The sequence below is a fragment of the Nomascus leucogenys genome, chromosome X (genome assembly GCF_006542625.1).
Source record: "Nomascus leucogenys isolate Asia chromosome X, Asia_NLE_v1, whole genome shotgun sequence".
Classification (NCBI taxonomy): Eukaryota; Metazoa; Chordata; class Mammalia; order Primates; family Hylobatidae; genus Nomascus; species Nomascus leucogenys.
This window is the reverse complement of record NC_044406.1, coordinates 139,377,914-139,392,092: the sequence shown is the minus strand read 5'-3', so window position 1 is coordinate 139,392,092 and position 14,179 is coordinate 139,377,914. Positions and strand designations below refer to the sequence as shown.

At 54.1% G+C, this 14,179-nt stretch overlaps 2 protein-coding genes and 1 non-coding gene across 7 annotated transcripts; 1 reads left to right on the top strand and 2 right to left on the bottom strand.

The window, feature by feature from the left end:
• The first annotated feature begins 1,352 nt into the window (after window positions 1-1,352).
• DNASE1L1 (deoxyribonuclease 1 like 1) lies at window positions 1,353-9,412 on the top strand. Of its 4 annotated transcripts, XM_030807131.1 has the most exons (9): window positions 1,353-1,859; window positions 2,142-2,230; window positions 4,983-5,204; window positions 5,555-5,643; window positions 5,724-5,810; window positions 7,006-7,106; window positions 7,247-7,359; window positions 7,438-7,686; window positions 7,787-9,412. In XM_030807131.1, the coding sequence occupies exons 3-9, from the start codon at window positions 5,070-5,072 to the stop codon at window positions 7,919-7,921; spliced, it is 909 nt and encodes a 302-aa protein (XP_030662991.1). In that variant the 5' UTR covers window positions 1,353-1,859; window positions 2,142-2,230; window positions 4,983-5,069; the 3' UTR covers window positions 7,922-9,412. The 4 variants fall into 4 exon arrangements, with proteins under 4 accessions (XP_030662991.1, XP_030662992.1, XP_012354133.1 ...); XM_030807132.1 differs by lacking the exon at window positions 2,142-2,230; XM_012498679.2 differs by lacking the exon at window positions 1,353-1,859 and having other exon boundaries at window positions 2,076-2,230.
• Window positions 8,310-13,115, bottom strand: RPL10 (ribosomal protein L10). 2 transcript variants are annotated; one of them, XM_030807135.1, is made up of 8 exons: window positions 12,778-12,888; window positions 12,248-12,577; window positions 12,100-12,145; window positions 11,245-11,303; window positions 11,045-11,152; window positions 10,719-10,857; window positions 10,027-10,189; window positions 8,310-9,947 (listed from the first exon to the last, which is right to left on the bottom strand). In XM_030807135.1, exons 3-8 carry the CDS (start codon window positions 12,120-12,122, stop codon window positions 9,795-9,797), a joined length of 645 nt encoding a protein of 214 aa, XP_030662995.1. In that variant the 5' UTR covers window positions 12,123-12,145; window positions 12,248-12,577; window positions 12,778-12,888; the 3' UTR covers window positions 8,310-9,794. The 2 variants fall into 2 exon arrangements, with proteins under 2 accessions (XP_030662995.1, XP_030662994.1); XM_030807134.1 differs by having other exon boundaries at window positions 12,248-13,115.
• Window positions 10,238-10,372, bottom strand: LOC115833435. The gene has a single exon (XR_004028865.1). It is a non-coding gene; the product is annotated as a small nucleolar RNA SNORA70 (small nucleolar RNA).
• Window positions 13,116-14,179: the final 1,064 nt, after the last annotated feature.

Here is a 14,179-nt window from a genome sequence, read left to right as displayed (position 1 = left end):
CCTCCCAAGTAGCTGGGACCACAGGCGCCCGCCATCACACTCTGATCCACCCGCCTCGGCCTCCCAAAGTGTTGGGATTACAGCCGGGAGCCACCCCGCCCAGCCACATATACAATTTTACATAGTTACAGTACTACATGATACTATGTATATGTAGCAATATATAATCTACTGTATGGCAAAATATACAATATATACAGCAATATATACAAACATTGTGTATTATATGTAATACAAGAAACAGTATTTTATACCATCTGATACAGTCACAATGTCAGCTACTACCTCTAGTTCTGAAACATTCATGACCCGGAAAGAAAGCCCCCTATGCATTAAGCAGCCAGTTTTTTATTTTTATTTTATATTTATTTATTATTTGTTATTTTTTTAGGAGTCTCACTCTGTCGCCAGACTGGAGTGCAGTGGCACAATCTCGGCTTGCTGCAACCTCCGCCTCCCGAGTTCAAGCTATTCTCCTGCCTCAGCCTCCTGAGTAGCTGGGACTACAGGCGCAGGCCGCCATGCCCGGCTAATTTTTTTTTTTTTTTTGTATTTTAGTAGAGATGGGGTTTCACCATGTTGCCCAGGTTGGTCTCGAACTCCTGAGCTCAGGCAGTCCACCCACCTCAGCCTCCCAAAGTGCTAGGATTACAGGCATGGGCCACTGCACCTGGCAGTTTTTTAGTTTTATTTATTTTTATTTTTGAGACAGTCTTGCTCTGTTGCCCAGGCTGGAGTACAGTGGCGAGATCTCAGCTCACTGCAACCTCTGCCTCCCAGGTTCAAGCGATTCTTCTGTCTCAGCCTCCTGAGTAGCTGGGATTACAGGCGCAAGCCACCACACCTGGCTAATTTTTGTATTTTTAGTAGAAACTGGGTTTCTTCATGTTGGTCAGGCTGGTCTCGAACTCCCGGCCTCAGGTGATCCACCCGCCTCTCCTCCCAAAGTGTGAGTCACCCCGCCCGGCCTGTTTTTTATTTTTAAACCATAATTTATGGATTTTTTTTTTTTTTTTTTTTTTTTGAGATGGAGTCTCGCACTGTCGCCTGGGCTGGAGTGCGAGTGCAGTGGTGTGATCTTGGCTCACTGCAAGCTCCGCCTTCCAGGTTCAAGCAATTCTCCTGCCTCAGCCTCTTGAGTAGCTGGGATTACAGGCGCCCACCACCACGCCTGGCTAATTTTTTGTATTTTTAGTAGAAACGGGTTTCATTATGTTGGCCAGGCTAGTCTTGAACGCGGTCTCGAACGCCTGACCTCGTAGCCAACCGCCTCAGCCTCCCAAAGTGCTGGAATTACAGGCATGAGCCACCACGCCCAGCCTATAATTTATTGATTTTTAAAAATTTGTCCAGCCTTCTATCACCACGTCGAATCCATTAGCTGCAGCCATCCCACGAGAAGCTGAGTGGATTCAGCCCCACCTCCTGCTCACAGACCCTGTCCGAGCACCTCAGTTGTCCCAAAAGCGTCACTGCAGGACCCCCAGGACGTTGGACTGCCAGCTCGCGGGGTCTCCTCCTCTCTGGGGCAGATCCTCAGTCCTCCCTTGACTTAACGACTGCGGCCAGATCATGTGCGGACTGTCCCTCTCTTTCGGTCTCCAGAGCGCTTGCATCAAACACCCCTAACTCAGAAGTGTGCAGCCACACTGGGACTCAGAACCCGAGAACAGAGACAGAAGACTCATGCCCTTGGGGTGCCTGGTCTCGTGGCATCGGGCATGACTTCCAGCTCCTGCGCCTTCCCCAGCAGCTGCTGACTGGAGACCCAGACCGGGGGCTGAGCGACGGGCCCAGCGAGCGAAGCTCGGGGTCTCACTCAGGCACCAGCTCCTCCTTGCCCCAGGCCCTTGGCACAGGTAACTGCTCACTAAGGGACTGCTGCGGCCAGCTGGCCTGCCAGGCTTGAGTGACTCACAGGTCTGTCATGTCCCGCTGGCCCGGGAAGGCGGGGTCTGGGTGGGAAGGTGGGCGGGCAGGTCAGCAGTTCCCAGGCCCGGCGCTCTCCCTCCTTGTTGGCGGTGGGGCAGAGATGGGGCGGGCCTGCCTGGTGGCAAGGGTGGGGCGTCCGGCCCAGCCAGGCCCTTCCTGGCCGGGTGGCTCAGGAACACAGCCTCTTCCTCTTTTTTTTCCCCTCCTAGCCCTATTCAGTCAGGCAGGAGCTGCTCTTCTGGGGTATCGCGATCCACTTAAGGATGAGGCAGACTTGGTGACAAGCTGGTCTGAGCAGGTATGGGAGCGCCCTGGGGAGACGGAAGAAGGGAGGAAGTTGCCTTCTGCCTGGGGAGGGTTTGGGAGGGAGAAGGAAGCCTAGGGCTCCAACCAAGGCTGATGTTGACAGCCAGGGTTTGGGGCTGAAGCCAGGAACCGTCGCTCTGTCTGGTTCTTACTGGTAGCCTTCATGGGGGTCCCTGATGCCAGAGCCTCCAAGGCTGTCTTGCCAGCCCAGGGCTGCCCACATGCCCACGTATATCCCAGAATAGGCACCAGGGCAGGGAACCCAAACTAGCATGAGTGACAGAGCAGGTGGTCAGGGAGAAACAGGCATCAAACCCAGCCAGGAGAGAGACACCGCAACAGAGAGACAGAGAAGGGAAACCAGAGACAAGAGGGAAAGTGAGACAGAGACAGGCAGAGCCTCAGAGAGGCAGGAAGTGAGTCCAAAGGGAAGGTGACAGGTTGATAGAGAAAAGCAGGCAGACAGAGCAGAAGAACTCATGCCTCAGGATACGAAAGCCACATGGCCAGGGTGTGGAGCAAGGGGCTGAGCCCTGCAAGGTCAGGTGAGTGTGAGACAAAGATAAACTGAGAGAGGGGGGCTCCAGCTGGTGAGATGAACAAGAAGGGCTCCCCAGTGGTGGCAGGGGCATGGGAAAGAGTCCCCATCACAGGTTGCAATGGGGATGATTTGGCCATATCTGAGATCTTTTAAAATGCACACACCCTTCACTGCTGGGAGTTTATCTTAAAGAGAACATCTCACGAGTGGGGAGACAGAGATGAATGAAGGTGTTCCTGTAGTTGCTAATGGAGGCGAAAAGCACTGGGGCCTCTCGGAACAACATGGTGAAACCCCATCTCTCCAAACAAATTTAAAAAATTAGCTTGGTAGCTGGGCGTGGTGGCTCACACCTGTAATTCCAGCACTTTGGGAGGCTGAGGTGGGAGGATCACTTGAGGTCAGGAGTTCGAGACCAGCCTGGCCAATATGGTGAAACCCTGTCTCTACTAAAAAATATAAAAATTAGCTGGGCGTGGTGGCAGGTGCCTGTAATCCCAGCTACTCGGGAGGCTGAGGCAGGGAGTTGCTTGAACCCAGGAGGCTGAGGTTGCAGTAAGCCGAGATCACACCACTGCTCTCCAGTCTGGGTGACAGAGTGAGACTCTGTCTCAAAAAAAAAAAAAAAAAAAAATCCCAGCACTTTGGGAGGCTGAGGTAGGAAGATCACTTGAGTCCAGGAGTTTGAGACCAGCCTGGGAAACATAGAATTCAGGAGGCTACAGTGAGCTGTGATGGCACCATTGCACTCCAGTCTGGGCGACAGAGCAAGACTTTGTCTCAAATAAATAAACAATAAAAGAATAAGTTCGACCGCTTGCGCACTGTTGGCGAGAATGTAAAATGGTGCAGTCACCATGGAGACCAATATGACAGTTCCTCAGAAAATTAAAAATAGAACTACCATATGATCCAGCAATTCCACTTCTGGTTATATACCCAAAAGAACTGAAAGTAGGGCCTGGGCACTGTGGCTCACGCCTGTAATCTCAGCACTTTGAGAGGCCGAGGTGGACAGATCACGAGGTCAAGAGATGCATGAGGCTGGTGCACCAGGGCTCATTCCTGCGATCCCAGCACTTTAGGAGGCTGAGGCAGGAGAATCGCTTGAGCCCAGGAGTTCAAGACCAGCCTGGGCAACATAGTGAGACCTTGTCTCTATTTAAAAAAAAAAAAAAAAATAGGGCTTGGTGGCTCACGCCTGTAATCCCAGCACTTTGGGAGGCCAAGGTGGGCAGCTCACCTGAGGTCAGGAGTTCGAGACCAGCCTGACCAACATGGAGAAGCCCCGTCTCTACTAAAAATACAAAATTAGCTGGGCGTGGTGGAGCGTGCCTGTAGTCCAAGCTATTTGGGAGGCTGAGGCAAGAGAACCGCTTGAACCTGGGAGGCAGAGGTTGCAGTAAGCGGAGATCGCACCATTACACTCCAGCCTGGGCAGCAAGAGCAAAACTCCGTCGCAAAAAACAAAACAAAACAAAAAAAACGGATGGATGAATGAAATAATGAACAAAATGTGGTCTACCCAGACGCCCAGACAATGGAATATGATTCAGCCATGAAAAGGAAAGAAATTCTACAGTCGGGCGCAGTGGCTCACGTCTGTAATCCCAGCATTTTGGGAGGCCGAGGCGGGCAGATCACGAGGTCAGGAGATCGAGACCATCCTGGCTAACATGGTGAAACCCCATCTCTACTAAAAATACAAAAAATTAGCCGGGCGTGTGGCCGGCACCTGTAGTCCCAGCTACTTGGGAGGCTGAGGCAGGAGAATGGTGTGAACCCAGGAGGCGGAGCTTGCAGTGAGCCGCGTTTGCACCACTGCACTCCAGCCTGGGCAACAGAGTGAGACTCCGTCTCAAAACAAAACAAAACAAAAGAAATTCTGACATATGCTCCAACATGAATGACCCTTGAGGACATTTTGCTTAGTGAAATGAGCCAGTCACAAAAAGACAAATACTGTAGGATTTCACTTTTTTTTGAGATGGAGTCTCATTGTCGCCCAGGCTGGAGTGCAATGGTGCGATCTTGGCTTGATCTTGACAGAGCAAGACTCTGGCTCAAAAACAATTTTTTTTTTTGTTGAGACAGAGTCTCACTCTGTCACCCAGGCTGGAGTGCAGTGGTACGATCTCAGGAGGTCACTGGGAGGCTGGTGCTGGGCAGCAGCTAGTGCAACTTTCTCTGTTCCATATTTCAGCACTCCCAGAGCCAGAACTGAGCCCAGTGAGAGCGCACCCTGGGGCAGCCTGGATTCCTGGGGGGTCCCCGGCAGCCACACGCAGCCATGCACTACCCAACTGCACTCCTCTTCCTCATCCTGGCCAGTGGGGCCCAGGCCTTTCGCATCTGCGCCTTCAATGCCCAGCGGCTGACGCTGGCCAAGGTGGCCAGGGAGCAGGTGATGGACACCTTAGTTCGGGTAAGTTCATCACTTCAGGGAAGCTGTGCCCCTGACAACCATGACCCAAAACCCCCAGCCCTGCCTGACCAGGGGTATGTTCTAGAGAAGAGGGGACAGGAAGAGGTGTGGCACAGAGATGCAGTGCAGGCGCTTGCCTGCTGCTGGCCTCAGTCTCCTCCTCTGTGAAACAGGTGACATGTGGGTGGGATGAGTCTTCTCCTGGGTCCTTTCCAGTCCCACTGCTTTCTGTGGGCTGCAGTCAGCGAGCCTTAACACTCTTGGCCACAACAGTGCCAGTTCCCTGGGCCCACTGCCTCCTCTCAGGGCAGCTGGCACTGAGTCAGGCTGGCCTTCCTGGTGTCCCACAGATACTGGCTCGCTGTGACATCATGGTGCTGCAGGAGGTGGTGGACTCTTCTGGCAGCGCCATCCCCCTCCTGCTTCGAGAACTCAATCGGTGAGGAAGGCTCTGTGGGTCTAATCAGGGGCACACCCAGAGCCTTGAGGCCCTGACCCCGCCTCCCTTTTTCTTGGCAGATTTGATGGCTCTGGGCCCTACAGCACCCTGAGCAGCCCCCAGCTGGGGCGCAGCACCTACATGGAGACGTACGTGTACTTCTATCGGTGAGCATGGAGCTGGCAGCGCAGCAGGGTGGGGGGCGGTCCTGGCCCTACTGTGAGGTAGGCTCATTAGTCCCTGGGGCCACAGGCCCCCCATCCTGGGACAGCCTCACCTGCTTTGCATGCTTTCTCTTCTCAACACCTTTTATTCTGAGCTCTTCCCATCCTCGACCCCTGCCAGAGTGTCCATAGAGCAGGAGGCCTTCCTTCTGTAAGCACAAATGTGGGGTCCCTCCTCCTCTCTCCTGTGGGAGCTGCTGGGGCTCAGGGTGTGGCTGGCCCCCTCTGTGAAAGTGTCCAGCAAGGGCTGCAGCTCCTGGGAAGAGGCTCCGTGGGGACCACTTATGGGCCTTGGGTAGACCCGATCTTCTAAGTCCCTGGGAGGACAGGCTGGCAGGGAGCCCTTTGGAGTCAGGATCCAGAGGGCAAGGGAGGCTGCAGGGAAGAACTGATTCTCTATGTAAATAAAAGTATATGACATCTGGTATTTGCTCCAAAATTACTGGGTAGGCAGGGTACAGCGGCTCATGCCTGTAATCCCAACGCTTTGGGAGGCTGAAGCAGCAGGATCACTTGAACCCAGGAGTTCAAGGCTGCAGTGAGCTATGATTGTGCCACTGCACTCCAGCCTGGGCAACAGAGTGAGACCATGTCTCAAAAAAAAAAAAAAAAATGAATGACATCAAAGTGTCCAAATGTCAAAATGTACTATACCCAGTCCGTGGAATATTATTCAGCCAGAAAGAGGAATGAAGCACAGACGTGCCACAGCATACGGACGAACGTGGAAAACATTGATGAGCTGATTTCATTCATATGAAATATCCAGAATAGGCACATGTACAAGATAGAGAACAGATTAATGGTTGCAGGGGCTGGGGGGAGGGGAGAATGGAGAGTAACTGGTAATGGATATTATGTTTTTATTAGGGGTAATGGATACCAATGTTTTAAAATTGATTGTAGCAATAGTTGCACGGCCTTATGAATGTACAAAAAAACCATGTTGTATACTTGAAGCAGGTGAATTTTATGGCATATGAATTATGTCTGATTTTTTAAAGTTCTAGAGACAGGTTGGGAGGGCTGTGGGACATTGCCGCTGTTAGTGGAGGGCCCCTCCCTGAGCGCCGTTTGGCACTTGCAAGCCAAAATCAAAGACGTGGGGCCACTGCTGCCCATCCCTTGGTCCTCCCAGGTCACACAAAACACAGGTCCTGAGTTCCTACGTGTACAACGATGAGGATGATGTCTTTGCCCGGGAGCCATTTGTGGCCCAGTTCTCTTTGCCCAGCAATGGTAGGAAGGGAAGGGTGGGCTTGGTATGTGGGAGCAGAAGGGAAGTTCTGGCTGGCCCCACTGGGGGCTTCCTCACCCAGAGGGGCTAGGGGAAGAAGGTCCAGGAGTGGATGGCAGCCCTCAGTCCCTGGGCCTTGCAGTCCTTCCCAGCCTGGTGTTGGTGCCACTGCACACCACTCCTAAGGACGCAGAGAACGAGCTGAACGCCCTCCACGATGTGTTTCTGGAGGTCTCCCAGCACTGGCAGAGCAAGGTAGGCCTGGGCAGTTTGTACAGGAGGGACAAGGATAGGGCGGCCCAGTGGCCAGCCTGATGGCTGCTGTGTCTCTAGGATGTGATCCTGCTCGGGGACTTCAATGCTGACTGCGCTTCACTGACCAAAAAGCGCCTGGACAAGCTGGAGCTGCGGACTGAACCAGGCTTCCACTGGGTGATTGCCGACGGGGAGGACACCACAGTGCGGGCCAGCACCCACTGCACCTATGACCGCATCGTGCTGCACGGGGAGCGCTGCCGGAGTCTGCTGCACACTGCGGCCGCCTTTGACTTCCCCACGAGCTTCCAGCTCACCGAGGAGGAGGTGAAGGGATGGGGCTGACACGAGGAGGGAGGGCAGGAGCAGGGTCGCAGGGAAGCCCCTCAGCCCCAGGCACTGACGCTGCCCCACCACCCATTCCCAGGCCCTGAACATCAGTGACCACTACCCCGTGGAGGTGGAGCTGAAGCTGAGCCAGGCGCACAGCGTCCAGCCTCTCAGCCTCACTGTTCTGTTGCTGCTGTCACTCCTGTCCCCTCAGCTGTGCCCTGTCGCCTGAGCGCCCCCCGTACCCCCCCAGGGCCTGCTGCCTTTTGGGACTTAAACCCCAGCCTCCCCCGTCCATCCAGCCCTGGGGCTGGGGGGGCTTCAACTACAGTCGCCCTGTGACTGCAGTCCGCCTCCACCTGCCTTTTGTTTGATTTGGCTCTTGTTCTTTGGTTGGGCTTGTGCCTAGATTAGGAGAGGAAGCCAGGGGCCCCAAGGCTGGACTCATGCCACCTGCCAGGTAGTGTAGTATCAGGAGTGGAGACAAAGTGGGCTCTGGGTTGGGGTAAGGGAAGGGGGGGGGGGCTCAGAAAGAGGAATCAAGATGTTGGATGACAAGAAGGAAAGTTACTGAGAACAAAAACCCAGATTGGTGAGATACGACACTTGTGCAGCAGATATGCCAATGGGCCATCTTTATTGTGGATTGGTAAGAATCACCAGGAAACCATTAAGCCCCAATAGCTACAAGGAGGGTGGTGAAGCCGCTACATCAAACTCCTTCCCTGAAACCAGCAAACACCAGGAAATATTTCGGCTCATTGTAATCCGGTGAACAATGAGGTCAGGCCTGTTATAACCGCTGAGCAGCCACGCTCGCACCTCCTGGGTGCTGTTGTCTTGTGTTGGCACAGGCTTCTGCATGCCTGGTAAAGTCCAGCCAAGGCTGGTCAAGGCATCTCCACACAGAAAATCTGCACCAGTTATGTAACCTAAAAAGCTGTGTGAACCCAGGTGCCCCGGGAAAGGGGCTGTAGGACACAGCAAAATGCCAGCAGCGTGCCGGACCCCTCCCTTCCATCCTCCTCTCCAAAGAACAGAGGTCAGGAAAAACACTGGCTGGGATGCTAGAAGGGTCATGTGTTAACTATAATCACATTTATGGTTTGGAACCATCACCCCAAGGTAAAAAATAAATAAATAAAAGGTATTCCCAGGTATGTTTGGCAAAAGAAAATAAAGGTAATTAAAAACCTAAGAAATGGCTGTAAATTGGGATTACAAAAACCCAGAGGCCTTTTGGGAGCCACAGGCTGAGGGCTGGGGCCAACATACCCCAGCTCTGGGACCAAAAGCCTTTGGAGCCCTGTCCCTGGATACAGATGCTCAGGCCACCCACCTAGCACTCCTCTCATTTTCGCTGCTCCCCCAAAAGCCAGCGCTGTTCAATAGTTCAGGTCAGACATCTAAGATCCCCAGGCCAAACCATGCCACGCACGTCTCTATTCCGAGGTCTTTTTCTTACAAAGGACCAAAGGTTAGCCTAGACCTTTGGTCAGGTGGTGAGGGCCCTGGGAATGCAGGCTCTAGAAGGGGTGGAGGCATGGGGCCCAGGAGGTTGCTAGAGATAGGAAATGGGGCAAATCGCAGGTGACATCAGCAGTACCTGGATGATTCCCACCAAGGAGGAATGGCTAAACCAGATGGGTGAGACCAAGCCCAATATGATGCACACCTACCCTTGCTAAACAAACGCTGCTGCTGGTCAGCCTCTAGCCCACAAGCCCCTCTTGGTCCCCATGTGTTGTAATAAGCAACACAACTGTAGGCTGACCCCCAGCCTGGGATTGCAAGGCTTTGCTGCAGCTGTGCTTCATGAAAAGCACTTCAATGCTTTTCAACCTACTGCCTAGGACCTGGGGAGGTCCAAGTCAAGCTCCAGAGTAGACAACTGACAGAAGGCCACCAGTCCCAGCCCTTTGCAGGGTTTGCTGCCTCATGAGCAGGGCTGAGTTGTCGACCTGTTTCTGAAGTGAAAGGGCAATGACCCAAAGGTTCCCAGAGGAAGTTCCTTCCCCGTCAAGAATGCAGATACAAAGACATAGGTGGACAGGAAGTAGAATTTATTGGTGAGTATTAAGAGGGGGTCAGCACATAGGAAGCCCTCATGAGTGCAGGGCCCGCCACTTGTCCAGAGGGCCACGATTGGGGATGTACTTGACCCCACAGCCATCTGGAATGAGCCGCTTCTCAGCCACCATGTCTTCAAATTCATCAGCATTGAACTTGGTGAAGCCCCATTTCTTTGAGATATGGATCTAGGGAGCAATGGAAAGAACTAAGTCAGGAGGCCTGGGGCAAAGAAAGGTGGGAGAAGGGGGCTGCAGCACTACGTACCTTCTGGCGGCCAGGAAACTTGAACTTGGCCCTGCGCAGGGCCTCAATCACATGCTCTTTGTTCTGCAGCTTGGTGCGGATGGACATGATAACTTGGCCAATGTGAACCCTGGCCACAGTGCCCTGGGGCTTTCCAAAGGCACCTCGCATGCCTGTTTGGAGCCTACATTGGGGTAGTGCAAGGTCAGAAACATGAACATCCATCGGAAAGGCCTGTCTCCAAGGTCCCTTGGAGCAACCCATACAACCAACAGGCTGCGTACACTACCAAGGAAGCTGCTGTGTGCAGCCATTGCACACTGGGCCCCCATGAGGAAAGGAACTCAGTCGGCTTAATTGGCTGCAGAGCATCCCAAGAACCACTGAAAAGGCGCCACTGGGCTCCTCTGCCAGCTTCAACTACCTGCTTGCTGGCAAGATGGTTGTCATCAAGCTAAACGCAAAAACTACTCCCATCACAAGTGTTTCCCCTAACCCGTGGGGAAAAGCTTGCTAAGACTTACTCATGCTTTGTATCCGCAACAGTCCACAGGAAGGGGTCCTCAGTGACCACTGAAAGTCACTTGCCAGCCTGGCTTTTCTAGTAGCCATAATGGCTGAGTCACTGGGACCACCTCTATGCTCTGATGAAATAATGCAAGCCTAATAATGTAGAGACTCCAACTGCCTTAAAAGGCCCAGACCAAGCTCACCTGTCAGCCCCAGCACAAGACAACATCTTGTTGATGCGGATGACGTGGAAGGGGTGGAGCCGCACCCGGATATGGAAGCCATCCTTACCACAACTTTTTACCATGTACTTATTGGCACAAATTCGGGCAGCCTCCAGGGCTAGGTAGGGAAAAGAAAAGCAGCAAAGTGAGAGAAGATAATAGAGAAACATTCACCACGACTATCTCCAGCTCGGGGGAAATGTGTTGGCTCAGTTTTATCAACTCCCAATTCCAGTGCAATGTATGTGGGTAGGGTTGAGGGAGCACGGAGGAAGGACTAGGGGTGACAAAGAATCCTGCCTTACCTTCAGAGGACAGCTGCTCATATTCATCTGACACCATGTGGCCACAGAGCGGAAACTCATCCACTTTTGCCTTCTTCCGCCCCAGGTCAAAAATGCGAATCTTGGCATCTAAAAAAGGATTGGGTAAGTGTGCAGGGGGTGTCACAGACGGACGCTGAGTCAGTAGAGCCAACCAGTGCAGGGGCTCTTCCACTACTTACCAGGGACACCTCGGCAGAAGCGAGACTTTGGGTACGGCTTGTTCTTACAATACCGGTAACTGCAGGGGAGTGAAAAAACACAGGTTAGGTGAGGTTCACAGAAAGCCCAACAGGCACTTTGCCCCTCAAGGAACAACCCAAACGAGGGACGGGAAAAGGGTGGGGAATGCACGTCCACTTCTAAACCGTTTCATTCGGGGAAACAAACTACAAAGCAACAGTTGCCTGCTGCAACACAGAGAACACCCAAAACTAGAAACACAACAGCCACCATCTTCCGTTACTTTGTCTTACGCTTCCTATAAACACTTTGCAACAAACTTTCCTAGTTAAAAATTCTCTCTTCAAGACACTGCGTACTACAAAATCGCCGCATTATCATTGCACAGCTCAGGTCACCCAATTTAAGACTTTCGGGCACGTGGCACTAAATCCACCTCCGAGCCGAGTGGAAATGCGTCTGGCGCCCCCTGTAGGACACAGGAGGCGGCCGCACCCGTTTTTCCCGGACTGCCCTTCACGTCCGACAACGCACGCGGCACGTCGCCCGGAAATAAGACAGAGAACGCACACAAAGGCCCCAAGAACGTATCGAGCGCACGAAAATGCTGTGAGCTTGCAGGACAAAGGCAGAGATACGAGAGAACCGTCGCTTCCACACCGACACGGGAACGAAGGAACAGACAGTAATATTGCAAACTAAAAAATAGCCGGGAGGTGTAAAACATAGGGTCAGTTCCCAAGACAGGGCCGCCGTACAGGGGAGGCTCCACCCCACAATTGTTTTCAGCGGCCATAGGCACTTCTTTCCCCGCCCGTTTCCCAGCAGTGAAAGTACATGGATTCGAGACTCACCAACGGGCGGGGCGGCGGCCCATGGCGACACCAGGATCTTCAGTGGCTGCAACGAAAGAGAGAGAGTCGGAACGGAAGACGAGAACAGACCTAAAAGGTGTGAGAACCAGCAACGGCACTGCAAGAGACCACAACCGCGCTTACTCACCACACCGATGGGAAAGAGGCGCTCCTCCGCCTGCGCATGGCTTATATAGGCGGTCTGTCTGCGCGCGTAAGAACCATAGAGTCCTGGCGAAGACGGGTGGACGCTCTGTCAGACGTCATGACCATAGACGCAGCCGCTCTTGGCGCTTGCGTCCGGGCGTAGCCCAGCACATGCGCAGATCAGAGAGGTGACCGGGTACCAGGGCCGCGGGCGGCCAGCTGACGAATGGGGCTTCGCCACATGGTCGCGAGAAGCCCGCTTCCGGCTGGCCATCTTGGGCGTAGAACTCTTGCCCTAGGCTTTGCCGTTAACTGTGACAGACGTATATTTCTGAGAGTGGAAAAAAGGAAAGTACCCTAGGTGGGCCTCTCGGCGACCGCGAGAGTGTCCCCGAGCTTTCACGGGTCACGGACACGCGCTCCATGCCTCCTTCTAGGCTAGAGGCCCCGGCGGTGAAGCGCCATACAGGGACCTGGGCCCGCGTTCCTTTGTCAACCCGGGAGACCGGAGGGGGAGACCCATTCCCCTACTGGAGAGGCTGGACCAGGCCTTGCTGGGAGCCATGCCCCGTATCCCCGTTTCCTGGAGACCCAGGGTTCGCGCATTACCGCGGGGAAGAGGTCGAGGAGAAATCTCCACGGAGACTCACGGCCTGGGAAACCCGGGGGCATCACTGGCCCCGCTCCGCCCACCCTGTCCCGCACCGTCCCGACCAGCTGCGTCTCGGGCGCCGCCTCCCATGAGCCGCTCTCGCCTGGGCACCTCCCCGCCTCGCCCTTCCCACTCCACTGTGTTCAGGGTCCGTCGGGGTGCGTCTGGGGGTCGTGGGGAAGCAGGGCCGCCCCCACCCGCCCACGGGGCAGCATCCAGGGAGAGGTGCGCAGAGCGGGCGGGCGTCCTGGGGGAAGTGGCGTCTGGAGGTATCTGTCCACCATTCTGCAGGTGGGGCGCGATGGGGTAACAAAGTCTTCCCGTCCTTTGACAGGAAGGACGGGAGGAAATCCTGCTGGAGCGCACCTGTTTCCCAGGATGACATGTCGCTTTTATAAATGGCTGCAGGTCCCTTTGAGAAAAGCTTGGGACGATTTCTGGGGTGCACTTGCAGCAACGGTGCAAGGTCCTTCCCAGGGGAACCTAGCCTCCCTTTCCATCATGGGACTCTGGATCCCGGCGGCGACTTAGGTCTGGAAACTGGGTTCGAGGCTGTAACACCACTGGGGCAATACAAGTCAGGAATTGCGGGGGAGCGCGGTGGCTCACGCCTGTAATCTCAGCACTTTGAGGGGCGGAGGTGGGCGGATCACTTGAGCCCAGGAATTTGAGACCAGCCTGGACAACATGGCGAAAAATCGCCTCTACAAAAATTAAAAATTGGCCGGGCGCGGTGGCTCACGCCTGTAATTCCAGCACTTTGGGAGGCCGAGGCGGGCGGATCATGAGGTCAGCAGTTCGAGACCAGCCTGGCCAACATGGGGAAACCCGGTCTCTACTAAAAATACAAAAATTAGCCGGGCATGCTGGTGGGCGCCTGTAACCCCAGCTGCTCCAGAGGCTGAGGCAGGAGAATCGCTTGAACCTGGGAGGCGGAGGTTGCAGTGAGCCGAGACCACCACTGCACTCCAGCCTGGGCGACAGAGCCAGACTCCGTCTCAAAAAAAAAAATTAAAAATTAGCCAGGCATGGCGGCACACTCTAATCCCAGCTGAGGTGGGAGGATCGCTTGAGCTCAGGAGGCAGAGATTTCTGTGAGCTGAGATCACACCACTGTACTCCAGCCTGGGCAACAGAGCAAGACTGTCTCAAAAAAATTCGTGTATGGCCGGGCGCGGTGGCTCACGCCTGTAATCCCAGCACTTTGGGAGGCCGAGGCGAGTGGATTACCTGAGGTCAGGAGTTCGAGGCCAACCTAGTCAACATGGTGAAACCCAGTCT

Excerpts from the sequence above, each read along its gene's own strand:
- DNASE1L1 (XM_030807132.1), top strand. The coding sequence starts at position 5,070 with ATGCACTACCCAACTGCACTCCTCTTCCTCATCCTGGCCAGTGGGGCC. Across the intron at positions 5,644-5,723 it reads CTGCTTCGAGAACTCAATCG|ATTTGATGGCTCTGGGCCCT; the intron begins GTGAGGAAGGCT and ends TTTTCTTGGCAG. Across the intron at positions 5,811-7,005 it reads ACGTACGTGTACTTCTATCG|GTCACACAAAACACAGGTCC; the intron begins GTGAGCATGGAG and ends TGGTCCTCCCAG.
- RPL10 (XM_030807134.1), bottom strand. The coding sequence starts at position 12,122 with ATGGGCCGCCGCCCCGCCCGTTG. Across the intron at positions 10,190-10,718 it reads TCTTGTGCTGGGGCTGACAG|GCTCCAAACAGGCATGCGAG; the intron begins GTGAGCTTGGTC and ends ACCCCAATGTAG. Across the intron at positions 9,948-10,026 it reads AGTTTCCTGGCCGCCAGAAG|ATCCATATCTCAAAGAAATG; the intron begins GTACGTAGTGCT and ends ATTGCTCCCTAG.